Below are 15,814 nucleotides of genomic sequence, written 5' to 3'. Positions count from 1 at the left end.
TTGTTATGTAGGGGGATAGGACTCCACATCAAGGAACGATTAGTTTGTCCTTCCCTTTTCATTTTAACAGCAGAACTAATGAATGCCAAAGACATATTTATGATACTCAAGTAGTTAAACATTTGGTTTTTATTTTAAAAAAATAGCAAATATATTAAGAACACTGACCAGAAAGTTATTAAAAGCTTCATAGCAAAATATGTAGCCAACTCTGTTACAATATATAGGCTTGAGATTCTAACAGGTTAACACTATGCCTCAATTCACTGGGCAAGTAATGCTTTTGACAAAGAAACACCACATTGCTGGAATATGGAGCTGGACATTAATAGGGGGAAAACCCTGTCATTTGTCTTTCACAGTCAACTGGAGTACATCATTTTTACATTTCTGCTTGTTTAGGGAGAAGCTATTCAAATAATTCCTGAGTTATTTAGGTTAAGTGAAAATATGAAACAGCTGCTAAAATGACCAATTAACACTGTGATCCTATTGGCCAAACCACAAGGGGTGGAATGGATTACAATAGACTAGTTAGCAAGATTAGGGTCTAACTGCCTTAAGGCAATGTAAGGAAGTTTTCTGGTAGACCTATTCACACTGCTAATTTCTTTAGCAATAACTTTCAACTTCAACGGTGACCCAATTGGAGGAGAAAAAATGTCTGCTATCAGTATCGTCATCTTTGTGGCAGTTCACAATGCAGTGTATCCCTGCAACAAGTAATGTTTTAGTTCTTGAAAACTGTGGTCAACAGCAGGTTCATATTTAATGTCAGCATCATTAATGAATTGCAGTATTTGTTATTTGAGTTCACACTATAACCAGAAAAAAGCTTTCTTGTACAACAGAACAACCATTCTCCGCACATCATTTATTTAAATGCCATAACTACTTGAATTCACTGCCATCCCACTCTTTGACAGGTAGGGTACATACATATTGAAATGTGTATCTCTGAAGTGCCAGGTATAGCTATACCATACCTCATACTTCTAAAGAAACACCTAAAAATGCTGTAACAGTGATAACGCCAAACTAGGTGGGTTTTTCTTGGCCAGCACTGAGCCTTAGGTAAAGATAAAGGACCCCTGGGTGGTTAAGTCCAGTCAAACACGACTATGGGGTTGCGGTGCTCATATCGCTTCAGGCCAAGGGAGCCGGCGTTTGTCCAGCTTTCCAGATCATGTGCAACGGAACACCGTGACAGAGGCCAGAGCACATGGAAACACCGTTTACCTTCCCACCACAGCAGTACCTATTTATCTACTTGCACTGGCATGCTTTCGAACTGCTAGGTTGGCAGGAGCTGGGACAGAGCAACGGGAGCTCACTCTATTGTGGGGATTTGAACTGCTAACCTTCCGCTCAGCAAGCCCAAGAGGCTCAGTGGTTTAGACCACAGTGCTACCTGCATCCCCCTAGCACTGAACCTTATTCAACCCCCAGCCCCAAAGTCCCACATTTAGAACAACCAGCTATCTTAGCATCCTAGATCAGAAACCATCTCATCTTTCTAGCGTAATCCATCCCCTTGTCATCAAAACAGAACCAGACAACACTGGTATTCAGTTGATTATAGCAAAGTCACAAAAATGGTTTTCAATCTGCATATTCTCCCAAATCCTAATCAACATGGTAGCAGTTTTTACTAATATTAGACAATGCATTATTACTATCATATGTAAGGAGATTTCTTTGTGCATTCCCTGCTTGGAGTGGGGATGAGCTGTTACTAAACAGATAATATGCTATGTGTTTATTGCACGGCAGAAATATCCTTGCGGATGATACTCATTATCTACTTTACGCTTTGGATTCCAAGAAAAACCATGAACTAGTTTCATGTGCCCAAGGGAAACTTGGACTCATTCATGCTACTCAAAACACTAATACCCACATGGCACACCTCATTCAAAAGCTTTGAAAGCAGGTTTCAATACAGAATAGAATCTATATAAACTAGAATCCTATTATTCCTTTAACAGAATCCTGCTGATGTAGAATTCTTTCTTTTAAAAGGAAAACAGTCAATTTTCCCACTGGATATACTGATGGTCTAAATTTGGCTCCACCACAGCAAACCTTCCATCCATCTCCATCTCCAGTTAAAAGCACCATTGTTAACATGTTGCCATCACTTGATGGCTCTGAACATCGAAGCTTATTCAGTCAGCTCGTATTGTTGACTCACAGTAATGAAAGATAGCATGCTTACATAGAAACAAAAAGAGTAATGACTGGGAGGAAAAGGATCTGAGATATGTTGAGCAGTGATAATATACAGTATTGCAATTGTAAATTAAGAAGATATCAATTCTCAAACCACCATCCAATTACCATCCAAGCACGAACACCATCCAACCGTCACTATGCCAGTGCAGTGTTTTGATGAACAAGCTGCTTGACATTAAACACTTGGCACTGCAGAGGTGAAAAATAACACCTTTGCTAACACAAGGCCATTTTAATCAGATAGAAACATTTGGTAAAAACAGGCTTGTGGCAGTTTCACTGGAAAACCAAACCAAAAAAGAATCACGTCAAAATGTTTCGTTTTGCTAAAAAAAATACTGACACATTAATTTTAATCCCTCGTCAAAACGTTGTCTCAGAAGTTCCACGTTTTAGGTTGTTACTCAAAAACTCATCATGTTCAAAACTCAAATTATTATGTGATCTGGAAATCATTTGAAGTTTTTCTTTGTTAGTAAAGTCCTTCTTGACTGTTGCTGGTGGCACAAGCAGCCTGTCCATTGGATCTTCTTTGTTTTCTAGTTTCATATAACCTTTACTGTTGCTCCGGTCCAGTCTTGGCCAACTTGGGTGTTTTCTTTGTTCAACTTGGACAGTCAGAGTAGAAGGGCCCCTATCTAAGTCTAGGGATTTTGAGTGCACAGACAAAAGATGCAAAGAGGTGTTGGACCCAAACTGCTTTCTGGCTGCACCAGGTGACAGAAGCTTTCCTGTACTGGGCCCAAGATTCATAGAAGATTTGGATGAGGAGTCTCCATATAAACTGTTTCTAGGTATCAATGTGCTGGAATGTGTGTACATGTCATTGGTATGAGTTGATGGTATGGGTAGAGAGTCCATAGATAAATTTCTAGGCCTGCCTCTAGTGCTAACAGAATCCTCAGTGATGTTGTCTATACTGGGCTCATCAATAACGCAGTTATTTAGTTTAATTACAGGTAACGTGAAAGCGTTGATGGAGGATGACACAATTGACTTCGTTTCACACTTTAAAGAGCTGCTACTCCTATCATCCTTTGGCTTTCCGGAGTGAGGGTAAAGGCCGAAGACTGAACCAGAGCGCTCGGTAAGCAAAGGTGGCAGAAGATGAGTAGTGTTTTTCCCATCACTAGCAGCAATTTCATCCTCCTCAGCACTGCTGTCTATTCGAAAGTTGCTTGCGTAGCCTGAGAAGGGTGCAATTGTATTTGCAGCCAGCCGTGATGCGTAAGAACTTCCATTGTGCTTGACTTCATTCTCCCCCGCTAAGCCTGTGTAGGCCGCAGTTAGCTGCTTCTGTTCGCTGATCCTCAGAGTATGTATGTCAATGACAGTGGAATAGATGTCTCTCATGTGTATGATTTTTGTCTCCTTGTCACGGTTTTCATGGAGCATAGCATTTGCACAAATAAATATAAAGATTCCAATCCCCATAGTGAAAGGCCCCAACATTTTCATCTTATCAGAATGCAAGTGCTGTTCAAAGAAACGAATTATAATTCCATCTTCTTTTTCTATGACTTGGGTATCATTTAGTGGCAAGCTGTATTCAGACTCTGGAAAAGGCTCCTTTTGAGGCCAATACCCAAGGATTGCCATAGCAATCCCCAGAAATGAGATAAGCACTCCCAGAACAAGGAAGAATCCTGATGGAGAGTAAAGTCGAATCTTGCCTCGGACCACGACTACGTCTGCTCTGGGTCGGCGTTTTACTGGCTTTTGTTCTTCAGTAGCTGCTGATGTCGCAAGATTTAGATGGTGCTGGGATCTGGCAGAGTCTTGCCGCTTTAAGGCAGCCAGTCCTGTTATGACTCCTCCTGTTGCTATCATAATTTTTTATTTTGATCTAGATGTGAATACAAAAAAGTAAGTTTTAATAAGGTAAATTAATAAAGCAGGAAGCATTTAAAAAAATCTGTATATTTGCAACCTGTCTCTTAGCCCACCAAGATCTACAAACCCCTTCACAAGAATTAAAGTCCTAAAATTACCATTCAATGTTCTTCATAACATTGTCATTTCTTAATCACATAATGCCATCATGAAATTTCCTCCGAACTGGAAATTCCAGTTGTAAAACAAGAAATGGTGTTTCAATATAGTAAAACAGGCAACAGGAGTTATACAGACTATAGAAAGACTTGGTGAGAAGTAAGCTATCTGGTTAAGAGAAATCAGTAACTGAAACGAATTTATAACTTGACACCAATTTCTACAGAACTCTGAAGGTAACACACTACCAATTGTTTAGCAGGCTGCAGAAACCACAAACCCTGAACTAGAGATCCTCATAGTCAGAAACACATTCCTCATCCATTGCTCTCTATAAGGATCTCTTGTGCGTAACAGATGGTCGGAACTGTCAGCTTACCATACAGGGGGGTGGGTTGGGTTGGAAGGACACCTAGATTCAGTAGTCGCATCCCCAAACATATTACTGGTGCAGTCAGAGCCAACAGCACCGTCCCTTCACCAAGAACTCACACCAAATGTTTGATGAGGGTCACTGCTTCTCCCAACGTGGTTCCATCCCATGATGTATATTTAGCGTGAAGATTGACTTTGCTGGATCACAATAAACTTACATTAGCTGGAAAAGATGTCTGTGCAGGGTGATGGGTAAAGGTAAAGGGACCCGTGACAATTAAGTCCAGTTGCGAACGACTCTGGGGTTGCGGCGCTCATCTCGCTTTACAGGCCGAGGGAGCTGACATTTGTCCGCAGACAGTTTTTCTGGGTCATGTGGCCAGCATGGCTAAGCCGCTTCTGGAAAAACCAGAGCAGCTTATTAGTTATTATGTTTAAAAACGTATACTGTATTACACTACACTTCATGTAGCCCACATGGCTCCCTGCTGTACTACAGAGCTTAGGGCAAGGAAACAAGATAGTAGACGGCTTGAATGCGAGTGGCGGGGGGGGGCGCCTCTGGTTGAATGCAGTCGAACACTGGTGAGGCTCATCATTGAGACTACCTAGTGGTAGTGAAGGCATGCCTCCTCCACAAGAGGTCTGGAGGGTGGCAACATGAGAACAGGCCTTTTCTGCAGTGGCTCCCCATTAGTTGAATGCTCTCCCCAGGGAGAGCCTTCATTACATATCTTCAGGTGCCAGGCAAAAAAAAAAAATTCTCTTCAAACAGCCATTCAGCTGATTAACATTCTGTGGCTTTTTAAATGTGTTTGCGGGAAGGGGTGTTATTGGTTTGTTTTTGATTTTTTTATTGGATTTTGTTTTCTCACTTTGTATTATTCTGTCGCGAACTGTGCCCTGGGATCTTCAGGTGAAGGGCTGTATTTAATAATAATCATAACAACCACAACAATAATTCCAGCTACCATGGTCTAAAATCTAAATCACGTTAAAGAAATTGAGATCAAGTTTAAAAAAAAAAAAAAACACTTCAGCTCCATTGGGCACAGATAAACACCATGATTTGGCCACCTCATGAGAAGAGAAGACTCCCTAGAAAAGACCCTGATGTTGGGAAAGATGGAGGGCACAAGGAGAAGGGGACGACAGAGGATGAGATGGTTGGACAGTGTTCTCGAAGCGACTAGCATGAGTTTGGCCAAACTGCGGGAGGCAGTGAAGGATAGGCGTGCCTGGCGTGCTCTGGTCCATGGGGTCACGAAGAGTCGGACACGACTGAACGACTGAACAACAACAACAAAACACCATGATTCAGAGGACAATACAGTTCAAGATACCTGCTTGGATCTACATTGGTTATGCACCAAGAATCCAGCTTTGCCCATGACATCCTATTCTGAACGCCTGTTATGCATGTGCAATCCTGCCGGATCAGAGTACTGAAGCTGTATCAGACAAATATCCTAGGCCTGGGTTAAGTTACATCAAATTAAATTCATAACAGATTTCTCCTTTTACAATGATCTTATGCTTCCTTCACATATGCAGCCAGCATTGGTGGTGGTAGAGGTGGGGAACAGTTCACATGAAGGAGGTCCCATGTGTAGGAAGAGTTGACGATGTTCATGCATTAGACCTCGATATGGATAGGCTCCCCCAATTCATATCCCCATGTCTAACATGGTGGGAAAGGCTGGGGGAAGTCATGCAACACTGGAGATAGGATCAGCCTTGCTGCCACTTTCTGCATTTATATCTCCTTCATGCAAGTAAATGCAGAGAGGGATTCTCCCACAGTCTGGTCTCTAGGAAGGGTGACATAAACAGATAATTTATATTAGTTAGTCTGAAGAGTGCTGCCTTACTCATGCATAGGTGCTCCAACCCAGAGCTGGGAACTTGGTCACTCGGGGTTCCTATCTCTATGTTGGAATACCTGTTTAGCGTGTTTAGCATTTTGTCCGGCCTGTAACCAAATTCAGCACCCAGAACAGCAGAGATTTAGATATAAAACCTTACGACAGGTGATGTGAGGTTGACGTAATAGATTGAAGGAAATTATGCTCCCATTATTTATACTGAAATCACTGAAAAATTTAAATGGAAGCAACCCAGTTTGTAAAGTAGGAAGAGGGGAAGAAAAGGGTCTCTACTCTGCTTGTTTCAGATTCTCAAGCAAAGGAATATTCTTTGTGGAAACAACTTTTGTCTAACTTATAGGTACCTACAGCCAAACAACAGTACTGAACATATTGTGCTCTATCTCTCTCACACACGTATGTATGTATGTATGTATGTACAGAGCAGCAGTGTATTTGTGTTTGTAACATGGACTGGTTTCCGTTAGGTAAATAACACGTTGCTACTCTGTACTTACTCTGAAGGAACAATGAATCCTGCCTGGAGCAAGCATTGCAGATGCTTAGCAACAAGAAAGCGCCAATGCTGAGCCTACAGGAGTGGTGGTAGAGCATGTTGCCATGACAGCAGTAGCACAAGAACAAGCACACTGCTGCTGGCCAGCCTCACAGCAGGGGCACAGAATTAAAACTTGGTATATCTGTTGCATATTTACTGAGGGGCTTAAAATAGAGCAAAAATGCACCTAGCACTACATTTGTTAGGACCCATTCACACTTACTGTGACACCATGGCACACCAGTGCTTTAACTAGTGTTGGCTACAATAACAAAGTACAATGCCAAGTGTCTATCAACTTTCAGGAGTATGTAGTGGACAACTTCCTGGTACTTTGACTTAAATCCTTAGGTCAGAATGAGATGCTGCAGGCGATATACAGCTGAGCTGCCCACTGAAAACAGAAGCCTGTTGCCTCTTCTCTCCCACAGTAAGGTCTAGTAACACAAAGCTTATAATGAACTATCACCAAACTGAGTATTCCATGCCTCACATAAGCAGCCGCCAATGAAGTAGAGCAGGGGCAAGAGCACTAAGAACACAATGCTGTCATGCCACACTTTTGGGGGTGGCACTTAACTATGCTATCAAAGAGAAGAAGATAAGGAGATACTGTTCTGTTGGAGTTCCCCATCTCTTGTACAGTCTAAGTCCAGCATTAGTCCTCGTGCCTAATCTGAAACAAAGCCCCAATACATGCAACTGCATTTGCTGAAATTCATCCCTTATTCTCTCCTCCACTCCCACTGTTGTCTTCTTCTGCAACCCCTTTCCCATCTAATATTTGTTTGTAAGTTCCTTGAGGTAGGAACCAGCCTTTGTTTTTATTACTCTAAAATGTCATGTGTACTGCTGGTGCTGTGCAAATAACACGCAGTGTGTTTGGAAATCTCCCCTTCGTAGTTTACGCATGTACTGTGGCAAATACTCGGTGTCACATAAATGGCAAGTCAGTTCTTAGTCTACTTGGTTTGTGGGGATCTTCATGCATAGACTGGTCCTTGAAGCATCCTGCAAATTAAACACATCATGCATCCAATCTGCCATGTTATTTGATCAAGCTGCTTTAGATGCAGCAGAGAAAACTATACATAACATATTCAGTTTTGCTAAGGCCTACGATATGATATATAGCATAAAACTATGGAGGTAAGCTTTTCCCAGAATTACAGCTCCTAAAGTGACCATACTACTTTTAAGACTCTGGACCACCAGCTCTTGTAGGAAGCCATGGGCCCTGCTGACACTTGTGGAAGGAGCAATGGCCATGCAAGCATTTGGGGAACATACTGGGACCACCAGTGGGTAACCTCCATGAGGAGGATGTACTTGCAGCCCCAACGATTTTCAAGATTCCATCAGCCTCTTTTCAGCCCTCTGCAATTGTATAAAATCTCATTAAGTGTGAAGTTCCCACACGGAGTTGCTGGCTTTCACAAACCGTGTCCTAGAATGAGTGGAGATAGAGTGGCCAGTTACATGTATCACCAAACAGAAAGAGAAAGAAAGGGGTTTGCATAAGATCTGCATACGTGTAGGTAAACATTTAGAAAGAATTACTATAATTTAAACAAAGCATAATTATCTCACTACTGCTGTTCAGGTATTGCTGATAGGCCACTTTGGGCCACTTTCCCTCTTTCTGATGGTTCTTTGTCTTAAAACTAGTCTTGAACCGGGCAGCCCTTCAAATGTCCTTTGTAAAGTAGGGCACTCAGCCACCCCAAGGCACTTCTGTGAAGTGAACCAGCCTACATTGCTAGATAATTTATCACAGAAATGCTAAGGAACTGGATCAGGCCCTTTAGATAGCAATTGTAAACACTTTAAAGGTCCTTAATACACCACTTTCCCTCAAGTGGCTCTTCACAATCAACCAGGAGAAGAGCAGACAAGGACAAGTGCAGGTGGAAAGAAAACAATGGCCTGGATCCTGAATTCTAGGAATGAAAGGAAGTGACAGAAAGGGACTTTCCTGTCTCCTCCTCCCTTCTGCCCCTCCTAAGCATTTCTGTTTGTTCAGAGAGCTCAGGATCCAAACCTGTATTTTTTATTTTCATGTAGGGTAAAAAGAACCATGACCTGGAAAGGCTTCTTTAGTACCGGTTTCCCTTTCAATATTATTTTACTTCTTTCTTCTGTCACAAAGAGAAATGGATGCTAAGCAACCTCTTTGATCACAAGCTGGGCTGTCTAATGTTTCTGACTTCATATACTTACGAATTAAGTATTCCTCCCTGTCTTTGTATTTATTTGTATTAATATTTTTAGGGTGCTTTTCCACCAGAGGACTGCAAAGTGTTGCACAACACAGCATTCATGGTGGGTGGGGAGGAATGACCACTTTAAAAATCAATAGTGATATTTTAAACTTTTTTTTACAGTTATTGTTCCTTTTCCCTTCCTGATCTTTTCAACCTTCCCAATTGCAAAGGAGATGGGAAAGGGATAGTTGGTGGGGTAGGGAGAGAAAGTGATGTTAAGCATTCATGGAAACAATTCCCGACCCCCTTTGTTGTGAGTGGGTGGTTTTTAATGTTGAATCATGGGACTGGCAGTGACATCAAGCCTCCATGAAGCACAACCAGGATAGCACTTTAAGGCCTGTGCAATGGAAGCCATGTCTCCACCTGCCCCTCACCTGATGTCAAAGTGTCATCTTTTGAGGAAGTAGTTCATGGGGAATGGCCTCCTGAGCCAAACTGGTACCCATGCTGGGCCAATTTTGCAAGAAGTTCTCCACTCCTGTTGTACATTATGATATAGTTACATTTAGACAAATTTGGAGAAGCTGACACCTGTTAAGTGCATCTGGAGTTGCCCATAAAACTTTTTGAAAGGTGTCTAGATAGCCAAAGCTTTTGTAATATGATGTAAGTATTCTGACTGCGCTCTTGGGACTATGATTTCTGCAAGAGGATCGAGGAACATAGTGATGCATGAACATTCCCATCTTCATCTCAGAAATGACACCTTCCTATCCCCCCCAACCCTCACCGAGTGCTTTTGAAAACTGAAGGACTTTTGCAAGTACAGTGGACCCTCTAGATATGAATTACATTTGTTCCGGGAGTCCATCCGCAACCCGGAAACTCTGTAGGCAGAGGCGCCGCTTCTGTGCATGCACATGGTGCAATTGAGTGCTTCTGCGTGCGCGGTGAAACCCAGAAGTATACACTTCCGGGTTTGCCGTGTTCGTAACCCAAAAGTTAAGTATCCAGAGCGGTGTGTAATTAGAGGGTCCACTGTACTTGCTGGGGAGGGAATCGTTCTTGGTCTCTTTGCAACTGAAAGTCAAGCAAATAAATATTGGCCTTGTATAAAACCTAATCAGACTAACTGAGCAATCATCAAGAGGGCATTCTATAACCAGGGTGCCACCACTGAAAAGACAATTTCCCTGATTACCTTCCACTTGATGGCAACACAGAGAGGGGTTAAAACACAGGAAGATTTGCATGCAAGGGACAATTCTTCAGGTCCCTAGGACTCGAGCAAAATAAGTTACGTAGCATGTTCACTCTTTAAAAGCCTTTTAAAAAATGTTGTCATTCCCCTTCTACCTTGTAACACTTTCTTCCCCCGCTACTGATGCACCTGCCCCCACAAAGCAACTATTAAAAGGCTGTCCTTTCAAGTAACATTTGTCTTCTGCCCCATCTGTAGCTGCAATTATGTCTTGTAGTCTGTAGAATGCCACTTTTTACTATCTAGCCGTTATCTGTAAATGGAACAGAGACAAAAACAAATAGGAAATCCATTTCGTAAGAGGCCAGAAGCTCTGTTGTGGACTGTCCTAAGCTCTTTAAACTGCGACACTTCTTTCTATTTTGGGAAATAATCTTTGGGTTTCCAACCCTGATTTTCACATCCCAATCTGCTTTGGGTATGTTTTTGCCTTCCAAAGCCCCCAACAAAAATTGTTTAGAAATTAATCTAAAAATCTTCTTTTATCCACAATATATTTATAGGATAATTAGATTAATTGGGGGGGGGGAGGTATTTCTCCTACTTATGTAAGGAGTGTTTGAAAAAGAAAGGTTAGGAAAAACTGTTAACTGAAGATGCATTCGCCTTTTTTTGCTAAGAGTGCAATTACTATTAGAGAAATCCTTTAATCTTTCTCTAAAAATGAGAATGCGCTTCAAATCTCAAAACTATATTCACAGCAAATGAGCAGAGGAGGAGCAGAGAGGCAAAGAAAATGACAGCACAATACAATGACATAAAGGGCAATAATAATAGCTCTTTCTAAGCAGGAGTGGCAGTTCCAGAAGACAATTTTTTGTGCATCATTATCTTTCTTACTAACACAGTAGTAATGCAGATAGCAATATTACTGTGACAGAACAAACAGAACTGGGTGGTCGACCAAAGAACATTCTTTGGGAACTGTCCAGCCTCTCTACTTGTGTCTGCTATTTGATGCCACCCCCTGGATTTGCCTCTTGCCATTTCGTTTCAACAGCACATTTGCAAAGGTAAGGAAAGCAGCAATTCCACCAGGAATTACAGAGTTACAGAAATACACAAACAGTTGGAGATGTTTGTGTGGTTGCCTGAATTCTAATCCACATTCAACAAGGCCTAAGAGACATATGCAGTGTTTTGGTGGCTAGAGAAGGAGGTTTTAATGGTTGCCAACCTAGCAGTTTGAAAGCACACTAGTGCAAGTGGATGAATAGGTACCACTGTGGCGGGAAGGTAAATGGCGTTTCTGTGCGCTCTGGTTTCCGTCACAGTGTCCTGTTGCGCCAGAAGCTGTTTAGTCATGCTGGTCACATTCAACTGAATACCAATGTTGTCTGGAGTTCTGTTATGATGACAAGGGGGTGGATTAAGCTAGAAAGAGGAGATGGTTTCTGATCTAGGATGCTAAGATAGCTGGTTGTTATAAATGTGGGACTTTGGGGCTAGGGATTGAATAAGACTCAGTGCTAGGGGGGATGAGGGTAGCACTGTGGTCTAAACCACTGAGCCTCTTGGGCTTGCCGATTGGAAGGTTAGCAGTTCAAATCCCCACAACAGAGTGAGCTCCCGTTGCTCTGTCCCAGCTCCTGCCAACCTAGCAGTTCGAAAGCATGCCAGTGCAAGTAGATAAATAGGTACCGCTGCGGCGGGAAGGTAAATTGGGTTTCCATGCGCTCTGGCTTCTGTCACGGTGTTCCATTGCAGCAGAAGTGGTTTAGTCATGCTGGCCACATGACCCAGAAAGCTGTCCCCATAGTCACCGCAACCCCATAGTCGCCTTTGACTGGACTTAACTGTCCACGGGTCCTTTACCTTTTTAAACTAATGGCTGCAGTTAGGACATGGCCTCCAGAGTTTCAGGAAGGGGTTTCTCCCAGTCCTGCCTAGATATGTCAGGGACTAAGCCAGGAAACTTCTGCATGCAAAGCAGATGCTCTGCCACTGAATCACAGCCCTTCCACAGGAAGAAGAGGAACAAAACTAAGGGTGGAGCAAAAAGCAAACCCCAGGTGTATATTATCTGTTAGAGTACTTTCACATGGTCTGCTACTGAGGGTTGTGCAAAAAGGTGCAGCAGCCTGCATCATATTCCACGATGCTCACTAACTCATTACTGTGGTGGTGGTTTCCTCATAAAAAAAAATGTATACCTGAATCAAAGATCTGGATTTAAAAGCTGTACATTGTCATGTTCACTAACCATTCCTTCATTCCTCTTTTATTTTCAGAACCTCTTTCTATTAACTTTTCCACCACTGTTGTAGCAAATGCATCCACCATTTAATTATACAATAGGAAATTAATTGCCATTGAGTTTATATCTGACAGGGGAAACCATAGCCAATCTTAGCTCTTTGCGTGATATTCAAGTTTGCAAGGACACCAAAAGGCAAATACATAGGGGAAACATGAAGGTAGAGAGAAGAGAGTTGACATTATCTATTGGATTTATATCCCACCTTGTCTATAAACTCAATTCATCGTACATAGTTCCTCACCTCCAATTTCATCCTCACCATGACGAAGATGAAATAGGAAAGATTGAGAGATGGTGATTGGCTCAAGGTTACCTAGTGGGTTTCACAGTCCTAGACTGATGCTCTTACAATGCAATCCTAACTATGTTTACTCAACTATAAGTCTTGTTGAACGCAATGTGAATTACAGGTAAGTGTGCTTAGGGTGGCAACCTTAAACACTACACCAGACTGGCTTTTAAAAAATGGCACATATATTCCACATGCCTGAACTGCAAAGGCAAAGTAGTCATGAATCTAGAAAGGAATCACCACTTCACACAATTATGAATAAGCAGACTTTTAAGATACAGCAAGGGAATCAACTGCAAGTACTGAGAGAAAGTAAAACTACACATCAGTGCACCTTATGCAAAGATTGCTATGCACCATTTTGCAATTCAGCTCTGAAAATGTAACCTGAAATTCTGATCTGAAAATTATTGTTGGCCTTCCAAAAACCCATAATACTTTTGACAGATCCATTTACTGGTCATGCTTACATAAAGGGCATTATGTATGTCCAAAACAACTTGCAGTTTTGTTGCTTTTAAAAACTTTATTTCTCAAATGATCTTCATTGCCCCAATAATGTCACCTTTTAATGCCACACATTTTTGTTGTTGTTATCAGAATGCCACATATGTGAGGGGACCTCTTGCACAGCCTCAAAATTCAAAACTGGCAGGTGGTGTTGTGGCTACAAATGAAATGCACAGCTTCCTAAAGGGAGGATTTGAGAGCATTTGATGACTTGATGCACATCTGGACCTACTGAAATTCAGATTGCCAGCTAGATTTCTCTGCAGAAGCCTGCTGCCAAAGATAAGGGAAATAGAACTGAAGAATGCACTCCCTCCAGCAGCTTTCTGCATCTGCCTAACTTGAATTCTCTTATCTGTTGCCCAGGGTAACCTTCATTTTGGACATGTAAGCAAGTTGCATGAAAACCTGTCAGTTCACACTTCCCTGGCAGAAAAGCTATTATTAGTTTACAAGGAAAGATGAAACAGAAGATTCTTTCAGTGTCCTTGACACAAGCCATTATTACCAATTCCTTTTCTCCTTGTCACCTGAAAGCATTCCATAGATAGGATATATACCTGTGCCTGAGACCACACCTCCCAAGAAGGGTTACATATTCCAATAGCTTTTGAAGAAATGTGTCATCCTTTTCCAAGATGGTGTCCAGGATACCTGAGATTTCCCCCATCCTCCCAGCACTCTTCCACATAGAGAATTTTTCTGCCCAGGGATTAATTTCTAAAAAGAGAAGTGCCAGAAGTTCTGGTAGGAAGCTGTGCCATCTGCTCTGGAAACTTGCCTCTTAATTTAAAATATGTGGGTGCTTGCTATTGAGTATTTGGTGGGGCAAAAAGAAGGCACATTCTGTGCATGGAGAAGGGGGTCTAATGATATACTGCCCTGATTTCCTTGGAGGAAGGGTGGGATAAAAATATAACCAATGGCAAATATTAGCAATATTCCAGGATTCAGTCCCCAAATTGAGAACTGTGCAGTATTAGAGGAAGAATCAAGCAAAATCCCTCTAACCTTTGATTATATACCCCTAACACAGCGGGTGGCACTGTGGTCTAAACCACAGAGCCTAGGGCTTGCCGATCATAAGGTCGGTGGTTCGAAAACCTGCGAGGGGGTGAGCTCCCAGCTCCTGCTCACCTAGCAGTTCGAAAGCACATCTAAGTGCAAGTAGATAAATAGGTACCACTCCAGCGGGAAAGTAAATGCCGTTTCCATGCCCTGCTCTGGTTCGCCAAAAGTGGCATAGTCATGCTGGCCACATGACCTGGAAAAACTGTCTGCGGACAAACGCCGTTTCCCTCGGCCTGTAAAGCAAGATGAGCGCCGCAAACCCAGAATCGTCCACGATTGGACTTAACGGTCAGGGGCCCCTTTACCTTTTAACACACTTCTATGTTGAGCCTCAGATGTTTCTGCTATATATCATATCAATAAATAATGCATTATAATCAATAATGCATTATATGCACTCAAATCACAATACTGTAAAACCTCAAGCCCTGGAGGGTCTTTCACAGACAGCAACGAATCTCTCTTACTACCTTCTTTCAACTTGCCTGCCTACGATATAGCATTGCATTCCTCAAGTGTTTTTAAATGCTGAGAGCATTATCTGAGAGCTGTAAGATCAGCAGGTAAATTTTTACGAAAAACAACATTCTGTAAAAGATTCACTGAATGACAGGTGCCCTCTTGAGAAATCACATTCTAATCCATTCTCTTTTTTTAAGCAGGATTTTAATGCACAAGAGTTTAAATGTCAGGAAGTTTTTGTTTTTTTTTAAAAAAAAGAAACCTAAACAAGTCTTTTTTAAAAAAACAAAAACCTAAGTTGCAGCTTAGTTACATCTTGGATAATTTCCCTTGCAGATATGTTTGAAAAAAACAAATGACTCTTTTCTGCATAATGCACCACAGTTTCACTGCACATAGAACAATGAAGAGTTACAATGCTCACACTCCTCCAACGCCCCCCTTTTCCATTTCCTGTATTGTGTTTGTTTTCCTTAAATATTTTCTCACCCGTTTCTGAATTGATTTTTAAAGCTCTGCAAGTCCAAGATGTCTGACAAGGGGGAAAAGCCTAAAGGAAAAATGGTAGAGCATGAGACTCCTAATCTCAGGGTCATGGGTTCAAGGTCCACATTGGGCAAAAGATTCCTTCATTGCAGGTGGTTGGACTAGATGACCCTTGTGGTCCCTTCCAACTCTACAATTCTATGATACTATGATACTTGCTAAATGTTCTACCTTAATAG

General features: G+C 41.9%; 1 protein-coding gene across 1 annotated transcript in view; it reads right to left on the bottom strand.

The window, feature by feature from the left end:
• Positions 1-1,613: 1,613 nt before the first annotated feature.
• Positions 1,614-15,814, bottom strand: part of TMEM200A (transmembrane protein 200A) — a 41,477-nt gene continuing 27,276 nt past the window's right edge. Inside the window, exon 2 of the mRNA XM_033143775.1 lies at positions 1,614-4,081. Coding sequence (XP_032999666.1) covers positions 2,599-4,065 — 1,467 coding nt within the window. The 5' untranslated portion in view covers positions 4,066-4,081 and the 3' untranslated portion in view covers positions 1,614-2,598. The remainder of the gene's footprint in view (positions 4,082-15,814) is intronic.

This window comes from Lacerta agilis, chromosome 3, assembly GCF_009819535.1.
Source record: "Lacerta agilis isolate rLacAgi1 chromosome 3, rLacAgi1.pri, whole genome shotgun sequence".
Classification (NCBI taxonomy): domain Eukaryota; kingdom Metazoa; phylum Chordata; class Lepidosauria; order Squamata; family Lacertidae; genus Lacerta; species Lacerta agilis.
The sequence above is the reverse complement of the archived record's forward strand: the minus strand, read 5'-3'. Positions and strand labels throughout refer to the sequence as shown.